Source organism: Gymnogyps californianus, chromosome 4, assembly GCF_018139145.2.
Source record: "Gymnogyps californianus isolate 813 chromosome 4, ASM1813914v2, whole genome shotgun sequence".
In the NCBI taxonomy this organism is placed as follows: Eukaryota; Metazoa; Chordata; class Aves; order Accipitriformes; family Cathartidae; genus Gymnogyps; species Gymnogyps californianus.
Window position 1 is genome coordinate 19,126,526 of NC_059474.1, and position 17,406 is coordinate 19,143,931.

Here is a 17,406-nt window from a genome sequence, read left to right on the forward strand (position 1 = left end):
GTGGAAGGAAAAGGGGAGAAATAGCAGGGTCTAAAATAGATTGCCACATTTGTTGATTATATTCACAAGCAAAAGAAAAACATTTCTGTATGAGGTGTTATACTTCAGAACATAATCAATGCATGATGAAGGAAGAGGCACAAAGTTTGTCCTTTTAAAGACTTTGATTTATGCAGTCCCCTGATGTTTACAAAGTTGCTCACACATATTTACATAATCTCTCCATATAGCTACCACTTGACAGATATTCTGGACACACAAATGCAAAATGAATCCTTCATTTTGCCATCTCTCCCCTCCAAGTTTCTGGTGGATGAATTCCCTCTAAGCCTGGTGCTGCTAGTTTACTGCTCTGATCCTTTGCGTCAGTTTTGATCGCCTTCCTCTCCTCGCCTTCCAGCTGAGTAACAAAACAAAAGCTTTGGAAGGAAGCTGCCCAGCAGCAAAAGTTTCAGGCAAGGAAGCTGGAGGGAAGATATTGATCAGTGTCAAACCACTTTCAAAGTAATGGAAGGAGAGGGAAAGGAGAGTTTCATTCTCTTCTAGTAAAAGTGGTATTGATTCAATTCTGTCCTTATAACTGAAATAGCTCACTGGCTCCAGTGAAGCCAGCTTTCTCCTCATTCTGGTCTCTCTTTCCTGCTTATTGGAAAGTGGAGGATGGATGAAGTAGAAGAACATAGCCCCTAGTCTGGGGCATGGGATCAAATCAAGTTCCCTGTCCTGCCAAATGTTGAATGCTGTAATAAAACTAAGCAGATTGCCTGGATTCTCCTACTTTCCTATGGAGGAGTGAGGGCAAGTCAAGCTTTTCTTCACCATAACTCCTTTGCTATGTAAAGTAAAGGAGGGTGGTTGTCCATCATAGCACAGTGAGTGACTCATCTTTTCGCTTGTTCAATTGTAAGTCCATTTTTGCAGGAGAGATGACTGCGCATGGTGAATAAGCTGTACTGGGTAGAACACTTCCAGTAGCTGTGTTAAAGAAGAAATTTTTCTGCGAGTGTACTATTGTTTTATCTTTGTACTTCTTAAAAACAATACTGAAAGTGCCTGGAATACAAGATGTAGGGTATTTTATATCTCATTATAAATGGCTATAAAAATAAACAATAAACAAGCTGTTGCATTTTAACAGTACAGGTTAAGGAGTAGTGAAGCTGAAGCTACCTCTACACTTCTGTGGACAGAGAGGAAAAGTGAACCGGAAGGATAGAAATACTCCATTTACTCAGTTCATGATGCTTTTGTGGATCACTTTAGTTCTGCTCCCATTTCTGCTGCTGACTGTTTAGGCTTAGACAAGTCACTCTGCTGGTAGAAACTGTCATAAGGCATCGTCACAACCTCACTAAAATCAGTGGAGTTGTAACAAATTTGCAACTAAGGATTTGTCATTTAGCTGTCTTCTCTGTCCTGTATTGGCAAACATCAGGACAAGCATGCTACCCTATCTTTCAGTGATATTTTCAAAATAAGTCAACGTATCGGGGATATTAAGACAAGCATGTTAAGCCATCAGAAAGCCTAACTACAGGAACAGATTTGTTTCAGCATATGGCTCATGCCCTGACTCCATGGGGTAGATGGGAAGTGCTCATGGCTCATTTTGGTTTCAAGATCAACACTGTCCATTCAAATATGGTCTGCCTTGTATATCAACAGAAAATCTGTCCTTGCATTCAGTAGGAGAACAACAAACCATTAGTTCTGAATACCCTATAAAATATTCCTTAATCATTTGGGGCAGAATTCTTGTTTAATAGTAATGGCAGTACCCAAACATGGAAGAGTTAAATAGCACAGATCAGCCTTAGGGGAACTGGAAATCCCCCAAATCACTGGAGCTATTTGCATGGCAGATGTTATAAATATATCCACTATACTTTATAATGTTTAATCTTTTTACGTTTAGAGATCAGTTTTAGGTTGCTAGGTACTTTTGAGTGAAATTATTACATTATCATGTGAGGAAATGCCATGGCACTAATGGGTGCATTAAAACAAAAAGTTACACTTCAATTGATATATCATCTTGAACTTATTATTTATATTAAAATCAGTATAATTTCTACCAGGGGGATTTTTTTAAAAAGGTGATTTAATACAGTTGAAATTACATGAAACATTTTCCCACAGACTTAATGGCAGTATCATACTGTGAGAAATCAAGAAAGAGATGTAACTGTACATCTGTTAAAAAACCAATATTGCATTTTAATCTTTTTTTCCTATCTGTTACCATGTGTTATAAAGTTGAAGCTAACACATATCTAGTAAGAGGATTTTTTAAATGTTAAAAATACTACACATCCAGAACAAAAACCCAAAATGTGAGCATTGTTATGAGAGAAAAATTACTCATTTGTTTAGAATTCAGAAAGTAATTTTACAATTCCGTAACCAATGCATTATATAGTAACACAGCAAATATTATACATTCTCACCACATACAGTTTTAAGGATGATTTATTTCAATAGTTCAGTAACTCTAAAAGTGCTGTGTTAAAGATTTCACATTTTATCAGCTGAACAATTTTACGAGGTGATGATGTGAATCTACATCCATCAAAGATCCTGTTTCATGATGAAAAGTTAATATTTCAGAAAACTGGAGTGCTCTCCTTGGCTGTGTGATTCTGACTGAAAGCAGTTCACAGCAAAAAGGATTGGTTTGGGTTCACATGTACAAACGTACTGACAAAAGCAGTATTTTTTGAGCAAGGGCTTCAGTGAGTGAATAGCTTTTTTTTACTACAGCAGTCCACACAAGACATTTTGTTAAAAAGCTGAAAAGCTGACAGCGAAAGATCTCATTAATAACTGAACTGAAATAGCGTATTTCTATAAAATGTGAAAAAAACTCACTTTGTGTAGAAATAAAAATCCTATTAAAATTGATGTGAAGCCCTCTTTGAGAGTAGATGAAATGATATGACCCATATAGTAGAGAGCAGACAGGAATCTGAGCAAGCGAACAGGAATTTTAAAACATATATTCATTATATATATTTAAAATACCCACATTTAATGTTGGCATCTATGCCTTTTTTTGAAAGGTGTTGAGCTGACTTGATCCTAAAGCTTATCCTGTAGTAACAGTGTTTTGCATTTATCTATGAAACGGATTTTTAACACACACAAATACTGATACAGAACAAAACTCTAATTGCATCATAAATCAGAAGAGCAAAGCATGTTATAAATGTGAACTGACCTAATATCCACTTAATCTATCAAGTTTTGTAGCAGTGAACAGCTTTCAAAGGCAACTGACAGATAGGCGTTACGTTCACTGTTTTCAGTCTTTCTAATAAACATCCACACACAGACACTTCGTTGTAAAATACAATTCTGTTTTACAATAACAAAGTAAAACCAGCAGAAGCAAACCAGGATTTTTAGTCTGAATGTTATTTTCACTTTTCAAGCCTTTTCATTTCACAGCTTTTATACCTGATGCTAAGTCTATTTTAGCAGATCAGACACCACACCTACAAACAGCACAAACTGCGAGTGACCACTTTACCTTCTGAAAAATCAATCAGTCCCAGCAAATGAAGCAGCTTCAGAGATGCAAATATAATCACAACAATACCCACTGTTTGCAGTCCCTCCGACTCCCACTCGAGAGTCAACATTCTTCCAACAGGCAAATCATTCCAGTCTTCACACCAGTTCGCAATCAGAGGGAAATTAGAGGATTTTACCAAGAGTTTGCTTTGAAGAAAGTTGCACTGGTGTACAGCAGCGCTGTATTGAGCTGTGGCAATTCACCAGCCACTCTAGCTGAGACAAAATATTAGATAAAGCCCCGCATCTCATGCTTCTCTAAGCATTTGATTTCATCAGTAGCGAGTCCTCTTAGAAGGCTGAGGTGGACCACGAACCCCTGGGTATGACATTGTAGCCGGCGAGCAGCGTTACTTCAGAGCTGCTGGAGGAACATCTGTGTCAGAGCTGGAGACTTGGCTGTGTCAGTGCCAAGAAGAAATGCTCCCTGGAAACTTGCACTAGGGAGCACGCTGCTATCAGCACTCTGCACTCCAGCGCTTCCAGACCCAGGCTTTGCGATTCTCCTCCAGCTTCGCAACCCTTCCCCAGCTTCTCTTAGCACAATTTTTGTTAAGTTTGACAAATGACAGTTTGCTAAAGACAGACATCTGTTTTCACATGTGCTAAATGCTGCACGTCAGAACACTACTGCCCTCTGCATTAGAAAGAATAATGTTCAGAGAAACACTGTCCCTTCCTCTTCTTAAGCATCACCAGAATCTAATTAGAATCTTCAGTGGAAATGAGAATGGAAATTAAAGAAATACACATCAGCACAATCGGTGCCTCCAGCTAGCAAAACATCGTGCTGTCAAGGAGACATGCACTGCCCAAACTCCCGTTCTGTAGCCAGGAAGAATGTATTATTTATTGATTGAGAAACAAAACAGTGCTTTTCTGTCTAAGGACATGAACCTAGAAGTGCTGAACCCCAAACTCTGATATATATGAATGGGAATTAGGCATTTCCACAGCTCCTGGGAAGATCTTGCCCAGGCTACGCATCAAGGGAAAAAGATAAGAGGCTTATGATCCCAGCTGATTTATTGGATAGTCTGTACAAAACTAATTGTCCTGTGTTTATTAATGTGATTACCAAGAGGATATCCAGCGTGAAGAATAGGCTCTGAAGAATATTTATGCAGCACATGCATAAATATTATAAGGTTAGGCCTAAATGCTTATTCTTGTGCCCATCCTAATAATTTAACTAAATCCTGTCCACTGGTATAAAAAGCACTAGAATAAAGTGAAGGGAAGTCTCAGAAAAAATAATTTTAGACACCCTTATTACTAAAGAAACACATATGATCTAACAATAAAAACAATCTCATAAATGATATCTGATATCGACCACTCATCTTAGGTTGCTTAACTCTTTCCATTAGAAACAACTTTTACTAACTTTCAAGAAGCTCAGAAACTTTTATTTTTGTTCAGAAAGCCATTATAATTTTAAATCAGCTTAATAACAAATTGTAACGTTAACAATCTATTGTTTATGGACTAGCAGGTAGAGAAAGAAAAATGTAATCTCCAACTTACTATCAGCTGGTTTTGTTTTTCTTTGAAGGCTGTCTGTATTGAATTAAAATAACTAATCAGAGTCAGATTTTTCCATATAGGCAGGACTCCAGAATCTGCATATTTTTGTTCATTCGAAAAATCATGTGTGTACTTCAGTTAATTTTAGGCAACATATAAGCAACAATGTTCTTCGATTTTGCTCTTCTGGGTATTTAATGCTAGAATGTCATGAGTTCTGTATTATTTATATATGCTCTTAATCTGAATGTCAGTTCCTTTCCCTATTAACATGTAGAGCTAAAACGGTGTCTAAGAGGAAAGCACAATAAAACTAAATCAAATCAAATACACTATCCCACATATGCACCTTCCAAATATGTCATTACCTTTGCTTTATATTGTAAAATAATTATTCAATATATTTTCATGTTAAGTTCTATTCTTTTTAAAAGAAAATTAATATTTTGTTTCCTCTTTTTAATTTCTGGTTATTCCATATCATCTTCTCTTTTTAAGGCTCTGATATGGTCATCTTAACTCGTTCTCATCTCTGACTTCTATTTTCTCCTTAAGTTTATTCTTATTTATTTTTATATTTTTCTCAAATTTTTCTTCTTTTTTTTTTACAGAAACAATAATCCTAATATAATGGAAACAATCATACTATAACAGTGAAAGAGGCCCTATTTATTGTTAATAAAGAGTATCAGGGAAACTATTAAAATGGAGAAATCTGTCAGTCTACATTCTCCTTTCATGCAGTAGGTCCAGGCCACCTTGTGTTCTTGAGATGTCCACTCTTGGGATCAGAGGCCCTTCTATTCTACCACTGAATGTGCCAACCCACATGCAGAAAGCCACCCAGTAGGAAGTATCAGCCATAACCAGTGTTTTGTTTTCAGCTTTCACACAAGAAGACAGACCTGGATCACTTCTAAAAAATGAAAGGGCCAGAGATTATGAATTTGATGAGTTTTAGGGACCAATTCTACCTGTACAGCAGATGAGTTACAGAAGAATTTTTAAAGAAAAAAAATTAACCTGAGAACATCCAGTCGAATTAATGTAACTGATTACTGACTTCAAAGATTACCTCCTTAAAAAAAGTAGACTTTTCCTGTTGTTTCTCCTGATAGTTCTCTAAGTTAGGGGAACCACATGAAGACTTTGTGAATTACCAAGTCTTAGCTCTGAAAAGGATAAGAAACTATATGGAAAGGAAAAGGAAGTGATGTATGAAATGTTTCCTTTAATACACCATGCAACAGATTCAAACAACAGTGTCACTTACAAAGATTAATTCTTCTGGAAGTGGTTCAATCAAAAAAATTCCATGCCTCAAAGCATTTGAAAATGAAATCAATCTTGAACAAGGAGATAATAAAATTCAGTTATATATAGTGCACCTCTTTGTATTCTAATACCTTCCTAAATTCATAGTCAATTGTAATTTCTCTCTCACTTCGTATTTTGTTCAATTATTTCAAAATAAATATTTCTGTGACACGTCCTTATGGCGTGCCTGTATTGACACTACAAGCAAATTTTAAAAGCTGTTCAAAGAAAAGGAATTTTTCATGAATGCCACCCCCAGGATACAAAAGAAAACAACATCGTTTACAGGAAGCACTGAAAGCAGGGACCGACAGCTTGTAATATCCAAGCATTGCTCTGGCTCATTGTCTTTCCCTAATTCCTGCTTTCATTTTCGACATTGTGATGCATTCTGGTGGTGATTTAGTAATACATTTGTTTGCATAAACTTTCCTGTGATTCTTCAATAGGTTGCATGGGAGAAAAAAGAGTGCTAGCATTGTTCGGAAGCTATCCCATCTAAACAGTGCATCTTCCACTGGCCGTAAATTCCTCTCCACAAAGATTTGAAGCAGAACCTTTATTGTTTGCTGGAAAGTCAGGCACTATCACCCTGTGGGTTTACCGAACCGTTAATTATGGGAAAGCATAACCATCTTAGTACCAAACTCCAATTAGCAATAAACATGCACACAAAAGTACAGCATTAGGCTGATTTGTCCCTCCACAAAGTAAGGGGAGTATATGCCACAGTGGGTGCAGATGCATGGCAAGGCATGGCATTCCTCAAAGGATGGAGTGAAGGAGTTCATGGCTGTGGACCTGCTCCTGCCCATTCCTTCCCCCTGGAGATTAGCTGTGCAAGCATAAAAAGAAGTACAAGTTTTTCTCTCCTAAGTAAATAGACATGAGAAACCTGTGTTCAAGCACTGTAGGAGATATATCTTATCTCTGGAAGCATAGATCCTGAGTGAGTTCTGAACTGGACAGAGTAGATCTGCCCAAATTACTGGGGTCTATAAGAACAATCCCATTCTGGAGTCCTTACATTTTCCACAAACAATCCCAAGTAATTACTGGCGACTAACCATTGTAAATAGAATGATTTATGTATAGAATGAAATTAATATAAAAAAGACACCTTAAATATGACAGTGTATTACATACTATTATTTATGAAGCTTAGATATGGGAAATTGAATTTTAATAATTTCAAAGTTGACTAAAAGCAGAGAAGATCTGCCATTTCAAAACAAACAATGTTCCACCTAATTTAATACATCATAAGAAGTAGCAAATGCTTGAGAGTAACACGTAGGAAGCTATGAACTGAACAATTAAGGAATAAACTGTTTTGAAATCCTAAAAATAGCTAAATAATAATTCTGTGATTAGTGTATTAGGGTATAAAATTTCCCTATAATTTTATATGATTACACAGTTCTTTCAAAATTATCTGGTATTATCATACTTCTTTTATATACATTGGTAAACTAGTTTAATTCCAGTAAAATCTTAGTTTTTAACTATAACCTGTCACTGTAATTAGCACAGTAAAATGAAGTGTGTATTTTTCTTTTAATTGCTTTAGTTTTCCTAAGGAATTTTTATTTTACTTATTATTTTATTTTTATTTTAATGCTTACAAGAAGTTTTCACTGTCATTTATAAACTCTTCCTCTTTTCAATTTCTTCTGACTTTTGTATATGAGAGTAGAGAAATATGAATGCCTACCTGATCCCAAATACATTGAAGTGTTTTACATCTTTCCACTATATTTTGTTTTTAAGATCTGCTTGTAAAGAGTATCAGTCTTCTCAGGCTTTTCTCAAAGAGAAATCTCTTCATACTTAAAATGATTCTCATTTATTTTCTGTGCAGACATTCTGGATTTACTGTTGTCTAATGTAGAATGGGGCTGATCAAAATTGAACAGTTTTCAAGGCAAGGATGTATTATTATTCATTAATTGACTTGAGTTATATTGCTTTCCTAAGTGATGAAATCTGGCCAGTTGTTGTAACTAATTTATGGGCGCAGGGTGGGTGGATGGAGGGAAGTCTTAATTGGCTAGCAGTAATAGCTCATTAGACTCTATTTGATATTTTCCCCCAATGTAGCTGAAAAGGGAAACTGGTGATGAATTAGAAATAGAAACAAAATTTGGAAGTATTAATTAGCTGCCCTTCTTTCTGTACTCTCTTTTTCCAGAGGGAAGTGTCAGTCAGACAGAAGAGAAAGAAATTGTCAAATAAACACAGAAAGGGCACCTATGTACAGGTCAGATGAACTGCTAAGCTTCAGCTTCTTGTTCATGCCAGATGTGAGCTTATTAGAAAAGTTGTCTGGCAGATAATGAATTAACCCTCCTATTAGTTAGCCAGCACGAAATCTGTTCACAGGCAATAATCTACAGTTTTCTACACAGTAAAGTTTCTTCGATCTGCGGAATAAAACTATGTCCACTAGAAACCATTCAGAGAACCAGAAGCAATTAATTTTCACATATCCTTTCAATAATTATTCTCAGGGTAGAAGAATTCGTATTTTTTGAATGCAACACCTCCTGCGTAGGCTGCTACAGCTAATCACAGAACATTGTGTAATTTTCATAAAGTGCTTAGAAAAATGAGACTAATGTATGGAATAATTTTTTGTCTCTTCAGTGCTGCAGCTACTGAAGAGCACAACATTACACTAGCAGATTACTTATCCAACCGAAGTTGCAGGGAAACTTTCGCTAGTTAGAAGAGCTAGGTAGAGTGTAATTACCCAAGATTAAATTTGTCAGGCTTCATATATCATCTTTAATATTTACACTAAGTGCCCTAGATCTTTAATGACTGTAAGTGAATATAGGCTGAGAAAGAAAAAAATCAACACCTGTACAGGCAAGATAGGATTCATTGGTTTGTAATCACGGGAGAAAATATGATATCCAAGCTTCTGAAGGTTTGGTCTCAGAAGTAAATTTCACTAAAATAATATTGCAGCTATAGCTGTATAAAGTTGATTTCCTCATTTTAGTAGTCTGGTTCTAGGCTATGGTATGAGATTTTATTACTTTTTTTCCTTTTCATTTCACCTTCTGACTCTTACTTACTCCAAAGAAGCTTTTGTTCTTGCTTTGATCTAAATCAAAGGACTGCTGCCATTGCTGATCTGAAAACAAGAGTTGAAAAGAATCCCACAAGACAACCATTACCAGCTACCCCCATGACATAACAGCTACAGGTGGTTTCATTTTTATATAAAATTAATTGATACAGCATGTTATACAATTATGCTTAAAATAGCTAGTGTGCAAGTGGCTTGTAAATTAAACGGCATGGCCATGGGAGTAACAGTAGCATTTTAATTTATTAAGCTTTAGCAAAGCATTACAGAGAGGCTATCTCTTTCCTAAACAAGGTTAAATTACATTTAGTAATAGTAAGTAATCAAATTCTGGTTTGTTTTACTGCAAAGCCCACTGGCTTGTTTGACAAACGAAATTATCTCTAAGTTATGTGACTATGTCTTCAGCCTACAGACCTGTTTTTCTTTTTATATTAAATCATACTTAATCTTGCAGCAGCAGGAATTGCCACTACCAAGTTTGTAAGCATAAATGCATGTCTACACAGAAGAAGCGCAGTATAATGGAACTACTAGGGGCCAGTCAAACCCAACTACTTTATTAGCTGTAATACAGCTGTGTTATCATAAAGCTCAGACTGGGTTAACCTACCCAGCAGAGAATCATCAGTAAAAGTAAACTTGCTCCAAAAAGCTTGCTGTAGATTGGTTCTAAAATTAAATGATTGTTGTTTCTCTGGCCACTGAACTACTTGAATGGGAGTGCAAAGAGTATTTTTCACAAAGTGCTCAAGCCCAAGGCATGCCTCGCCTGTACATCTTTAATCCCCATCCTTTCTTTTGAAGCATTGTCTGAGTAAATCTTTGACCAACCTTCCTCTGACTAACATTACACGTAAGACGTGCTTTTCCTGCTTATAACAAAACACAATTTTTTTCCTGCACGACCCTCCTCTTCTTCAGCCTTTTCACATTTGGAAAGAACACAGTAATAGCAGTGTCTGACCTGCTGATTTTCTTCTTTCACTCCTACTTTTGTAATTATACATTGAAGCAAGAAGACACCATTATCAACCATTTTAATTATGCAAACAAGGAATTACTGGGAGGCCTACAGATCAAGCTGGTAGAAACGATGGGACAGAGTAGCAGCATTCACAGCTCCATATTCAGTCATTTTCCGTTAGCCAAATTATGAATATAGCCACTTATGCTTGCCCATACATCTAGGAAGATATGTTTTTATGGACTGTGCGGTTAGATGACTTAAGATGAGTTCCTAAAGAAAGGGACAGGTGTTTTCTGCTGTGATGAATGAGAAAACAAATGAACTGTGTATGCTAGTAATAAAAGCTAACATTCTAGTAACCAACAGGAATATTCACCATCCCAAACTCCAAACCAATCATCTGTCAATTTAAAATCCTCAACCTATACTGTGCAATGCCTCTATTTTAAAACTGGTGTGTCTGGCTCCCTATGGTTCAATGAATGGTTAGCAACTAAACTAAAGAAAAAAATGTATTCTTAAACATGATCATAAGAACATCACTACCGTGCAGCTCTTTTCTTGTGATGCATGTGTCTTTCTCTGATATAAAATAACCCATGTACAATAAATATTCTGTTTCTCTCCTTGGCTTTTAGAAAGGCAAAGCACTGTATTTTTCCATAGCAACAGGGAAGTATTATAAATAAAGTCTGAAGTGGCTGACATATTTCTACATTTGATGTACTTGTTAAAAGATGAGTGTATCTGTCCTATAAAGATGAACTACAACAAATTAACCCATATTACATGGCTGCAGCACATTCAAGAAACATAACTAAAAAACCCCTGTAATCACGATCTTGTCCCTTATGTGTATATAATAAGACTGGGACTATATATAACATAGGCACAGATTTGACTACAGATCTGCAACGTGTGGTTACCATTCAGAATTATGCAACATTCAGAATTAGTCCATAGCATCTGATTATATATTATTGTTTGATTTATTAACAGCTTCTGAAGTATGTCATTGATTATTTTTTTATTTATCACTGACAAAAAAAGATGCCTCATCAGATGAGGCCACACCTGGATTACTGTGCCCAGTTCCCAGTACAAGGGAGACATGGACATACTGGAGAGAGACCAGCGAAGGGCCACAAAGGTGTTTAAGGGACTGGGGCACCTCTCCTGTGAGGAAAGGCTGAGAGACCTGGGACTGTTTGGCCTGGAGAAGAGAAGGCTCAGGGGGATCTCATCAATGTATATCAGTACCTGAAGAGGGGTTGCAAAGAAGATGAAGCCAGGCTCTTTTCAGTGGTGCGCAGTGACAGGACCAGAGGCAACAGGCACAAACTGAAACACAGGAGATTGCCTCTGAACATCAGGAAACGCTTTTTTACTGTGAAGGTGGACGAACACTGGCACAGGTTGCCCAGAGAGGCTCTGGAGTCTGCCTCCTTGGAGATATCCAAAAGCCATCTGGACACAGTGCTGGGCAACCTGCTCTAGGTGGCCCTGCTCGAGCAGGGGTGTGGGACCAGATGACCTCTGGAGGTGCCTCCGACCTCAACCATTCTGTGATACTGTGATTTACATCCATTCCAATAATATTTTAGAACTTCCTTTCCTGAGCAGAACCTTTTTCAGGTGATCTAGTTTTTCACATTATACAGTTTGATTAATTTTTATGGACAATAATTTTAGGGTTAAATGTAATTCCAAATATGCTGGAAAAATAAACCTTTTAGGGCCAGATCTCTTCTTGCTTCTGGACACTGAAGACTTTTTTTTTCAGTGTAGGGCCTGAAATTCACCCAGAGTGAATGGGTTTACTGCTGAGAAATGGTAGGAGTAGCAACAAAGGGAAAGGAACAAGGATACAGGGATATAAATGCATATAATCCCCACGCTGAAAGGAAAAGGAGGAGGGAGGTTTGCTCCCCCCCCCCCCTTTTTTTTTTTCATTCAGAGCTTTCACTCTATTGGGAATCTCAGAGGCTTCTAAAGCCTTCTAATTCCCCCATCAAAAGTATAAGTTAGGCGGAGTACTAATAGTTCAGGACATTTAAAGGTTTTGTGAGCTAGACTCCCATTCTTTCACAAAAGAAACAGGAAAAAAATTATGGGGAAGGGGTTAGAAGAAATAGCACAACTTGATGTTTCTGAGCTCCTAGTGCAGTTTTTTCTTGGCTTACAGCCCTATCCCAATGTAGAAAACTACAGCGATATTTGAGGATCCATACAACACAATGAAAAATTTTCTGCTCCAGCAATTTTGCTGTTCTAGCACTCTGGAAAGCAGCAGCAGTATAAAACCAAACCCTGAAGGAAGTAATGAGCTTACAATGCCTTATCACTTAAGTAAGTAAAAGGAAGGTTACAGCTCTTCCCTGAGGAAGCATTATAATGTCTAACTAACTGCAGCATCATGAAGTTCTTGTAGATGCTGAAATGAGGGAAGCAACAAAATACAGAAGCACACTATCTTGAACCTTCTACAAAACTTTAGACACCAGTTTTGACTGTGTTATGCTACTGCAGGGATCAAATCTGTTCTTCTTTAATAGCTTTGCAGGGTTTACCACAGGATCTATACTATCCATGCTTACAGCTTAGATAAGCAGGTATTCCATTATGCATAGTGAGTTTGTGAGTCATGAAAAATTAATTTTCACATGCTTCTTGACATGCATATGGCCATACCCAAATTCCATAAATGAGACACCTGCATGTCTTCCTCCTGTTAAACCAATAAGACTTGGAGCTGGCTGGATTTTTAAGCCATTTTAAAGCCATTTTCAGCCATTTTTAAGGCGAAGAATATTTTTACTGCCATTAATACTTCAGGAATCATTTCCCCCCAATAATCATCTGTGCACCAGGCTACGAATTTTAATTTCTCTAACCTTCTCAGAAGCAATTTCCCTAGCTTTCCAATCATGCCGCTCCTTTCTGAATTCACTCTAATTAGGCAAAACAGTTATATAGAAAAATTTAGTAACTAGTTTTTAGGTAGAGTTCAATTAGTCATAAGCAAGACTGTACGATGGGTCAGCCAGCCATAGCCTTAGCATTTCGTTAACATCCTCCCCTCATAAAAATATTATTAAATATTTAATAACATTGTCTTGTTTATTACTCAAAAGCAAATAAATTTCAGCACCCCTTTCCCCCCAACATTAGATGCCCATGTATGCCCCTAGTTTTCAGGAACTTGTATTTCAGTTGAGGTACCCCAAGAGTGCCAAGACTTCAGCCCATTCCCTCACTGCAACTGATGCTTGTTTTGGTAATGTTTATTTTCAAACTTATTCTTAGATATTTTTCTTTGCTAATAGTGACAGTAACACATGCTGTCTTTCACTGAAGTAACTCTGTGGTGCACTGGAGAATAATTAGGCTGTTCCAAGGCTGCCTGAACAGGTCTGAGAGCTTGTTGCTCTGTCCCTAGCATGTTGTCCCTTCTGCACTTGCTTTGGTGCCTGTCTGATACTGTATGAGCTTTCACAGATTGTTAAGTCAGACAAAAAATAGTGTGACAAAACCAAAAAAAAAAAAAGTGGAGCCTTTGTCCTCAAGATACTTTGCAGACAGTGCTCATTTCACTTTTGAGTACTGATCTCATGGTTGTAGTCCAAGACTAGCAATTCTGTGCAGGCTCAGGAGAAGGACAAAAGCCAGAGTCTAATGGTGAAAGAGCAGGCAAGGAAGGGAACAAATCCTAGGCAGGTTTTAACTGACATAGCCAGCACAAAGATATTGCAAGACAAAGTCAAAACTTGCAGTCATACCAGATGTATGCGAAGAAAAGCAGTAGCCAGGCAGCAACAGCATTCCTCACTGTGTGGGATTCAACAAGATATACAGCCCATGTGCTCACATGCAGTAGCAGAAAAACACAGTTCAGTTCAGCTTTGTATTTTTAATGTGTTTTATGATTAATCCTGATTTAAACTTCTTAACATAAGTATACAGGACATGTTTATAGAACTAGTACCTCTGAAAGGTATTCCTTAAATTTTCTGATTTGGATCCTGGCTGTAGGAAGAAATTAAGTTTATATTATATGTTGTTCAGCCAGCTGGTAAATTTTCTTGGTGAATTCAAGTCTAGTACATTTTTTCTTCCTAATGAATTACACTGTTTAGCATACCAAAAGAGATACATATGATATCTGCTTTGAGTCACAAGCTAACAGAACGCAGTGGCTGTCTCGCTCCTTCACTACTGGAAGGTTTTCTTTCACTTTTAATTGTTTGGGGGGAAAGGGAATGCAACTGCAGTAAAGGTTAAGCAATACTTGTTGCCTTATTTGTTGAACTGAAGCTCCCATTTAGCAGAATGAGGGAATTTCTGATCCCCAAAGAAGTTTCTCAGTGGTATTAATGAGTTGAGAACCATAAAGCTTTTTAGTGTAGATGGAGAAAAAATGCAAGAATAGTTAAACGATTTGAACAAATACAATAATTTCTCCCCATCCCAAATCCCAGTACATATTAGATTATTTGGAAAGATGTTCTCTATGGATCACTAAGTTTAAAAAACTTGTATCTATCAAAATTTTTCTTAAAAATTTAATTTTTAAAGAATAAATAATTCAAGATATTGTCTTTTTTCCAAGGTACTACTGATACAGGATGTCTCTGAAGAAGGTTAGGAATAAAAGGATGGGCTGACACAAAACTAAGGTGGTTTTATACTCTTCAGGAACACATATCAGCAAAAGGCAAGTTTCAAAAAAGCAAGACACAAAAGTGAAGGAATAGTCCCAACAACCTCAGCCTCTCTGCAACTGTCAATCTCCAGTGAAAACAAAATGAATATAGTCTAGGCGTGGAGGAGTGGTGTTCAGCTCACTTTTGCCTTTCCAAGCTTTCTGGTGTTTAAATCAGTATTTTGCAGAGTATGCCCTGTGCTGACAAGCAGTAAGGGTGAGTAGAAGTTCTCAGACTGTATTTGACAGGAAGGGCAATTTTAGCCCACTTGTGGGAAGAGGAAAAGCGTCGTGGACACCCTCAGAGTACCAGATCCAGATGCCAGACCCCAGCTGCAGCCTTATCCACAGTTTTGGTTGGTTCAACGATCTATGCAATACAGCTTTCCTGAAGCAAAAGAAGAAAAAGCAGGTACCACCATGCACTACAGGGGATAATTGTCTGATGTTTTAGGGGTATCTGCAGCATTTTGAAATACATCAGGAGCTGTTTTGCAAAGAATAAAGAGACTGAAACCAGACACATGGTCCCAGGCATAGCTGCACATTGCTCTATGAAGCAATTGTTGGCCAGTGACCCTAGTGATTTGGTACAGTATATTCTTTTTAGTTCAAAAGTAACTCACACTTTGAGTGAGAGTTTAGCTTTCTCCTTATCATTATTTTCATTTTGTGCCCTGAGCTATCAACTGTCCAGCAGTAAAATAAATGTTGAAAATAATTTTTCAGCCAGAATCATGCCCTGATGTACAAAAGGACACAAAAACAGCAGTAAGAGAATGATTAATACTAAGAAAAGCTTTTAAAGTTTGTGTGGTTTGTTTTTTTTAAAGGAGACTTTGTCTGAGAAATTTGTTGGTTCAAGTCTAGAGTTTTTTTGTTGTTTATCCTTTTCTCACCCTGTACAATTCAAATAACATTTCTGTGCAAGTGTTTGAATTTTAACATGTAGAAAAGTCGATCTTTAAACTGACATTGCTCCTATACATAAACACAGCATGAAATATACTTCGGAAAACTCAGACACTGCATATACCAGCATATATCAACATATATCAATCCCTATCCTATATAGTTCACTGGTGAAGTTGGTGATTTCTGTTAGAGGATACAGGATTTTCATATTTTTAAGACTTACTTTGTTAAAACCAACCTTTTGCCCTTGGGCAAAATTACTAATACCCTTAAATCATAACTCTGTAATCTAGTATTAGAATTTAGAAGTTTAAAGTTTGAAAACATCATCTTTAGGATGATGAACGAGGGAAAGATTGTGTAGATTTGTTTTTTGCTTAAGAAAAACAACAAAAAGAAACATATGTTAACAGGCTGCTAAGTCCATTAGACTCAAGATATAGAAAAAACACAAACTATTAGTGAATCATAAATTTTTACTCCCTTTAGACAGGGGTGAACTAGATAACCTGTGTAGACCCTTTACATTTCTTCTCTGCTCCTGTACTTCAACCAAACCCCTCTAGGATATTTATAAGCAATACTCTATTTCATCAGTGGAAGTATGTATTAAAGATGTAGACTGACAGTAAGTAAATATATCTGGCATCTAAAGCCTACTTTTAGAGACCCAGGAAGAGCATGTATAAAAATTGCATCCACCTATGCTAACGTACTTTTTTAAAACTTGTAAAATAAACTGATTGGATCACAATATCATAGCAAACAGACAAACAGTTAGGAGACAAACCAGTTAGAAAAGCTAGAAAAAACATATCTCAAGGTGGACACTTGAAAATTTGTGGAAGAAAACATCAGGTCCTTAATGTGGTACTTCTGATTCAAGGATGCACATGTCAGAGTGCTTCCCCCACCCCAGGAGTTTAGCTGCCTGTGCTCAAGGCCAGCTCCCTGGGGAGCGAGAGCTGCTTGAGGAGCTGCGACTGACCATGTGTCGTGGTTTAACCCCAGCCAGCAACTGAGCACCACGCAGCCGTTTCCCCCTCTCCCTCCCAGTGGGGTGAGGAGGAGGAAAGGAAAGAAAAAAAAGTAAAACTCATGGGTTGAAATAAGAACAGTTTAATAACTAAAGTAAAATATAATACTAACAATAGTAATAATGAAATATAATAATAATAATAGTAGTAATGAAAAGGAATATAACCAAAAAAAAAGGAAGGGGGGGGGGGAAACAGTGATGCACAATGCAATTGCTCACCACCTGCTGACCGATGCCCAGTTAGTTCCCGAGCCACGATCTGCGCC

The 17,406-nt window shown here is 37.2% G+C and overlaps 1 protein-coding gene across 5 annotated transcripts in view; it reads right to left on the bottom strand.

The window, feature by feature from the left end:
- KCNIP4 (potassium voltage-gated channel interacting protein 4) overlaps positions 1-17,406 on the bottom strand; it is a 402,031-nt gene that overhangs the window by 122,612 nt on the left and 262,013 nt on the right. For 2 of the 5 annotated variants that reach the window (XM_050896296.1, XM_050896295.1), the window contains exon 1: positions 3,530-3,641. The exons of the other annotated variants lie outside the window; for them this stretch is intronic. In XM_050896296.1, coding sequence (XP_050752253.1) covers positions 3,530-3,641 — 112 coding nt within the window. Of the gene's footprint in view, positions 1-3,529; positions 3,642-17,406 lie in introns of those variants that run through there. 5 annotated transcript variants of the gene reach the window in all.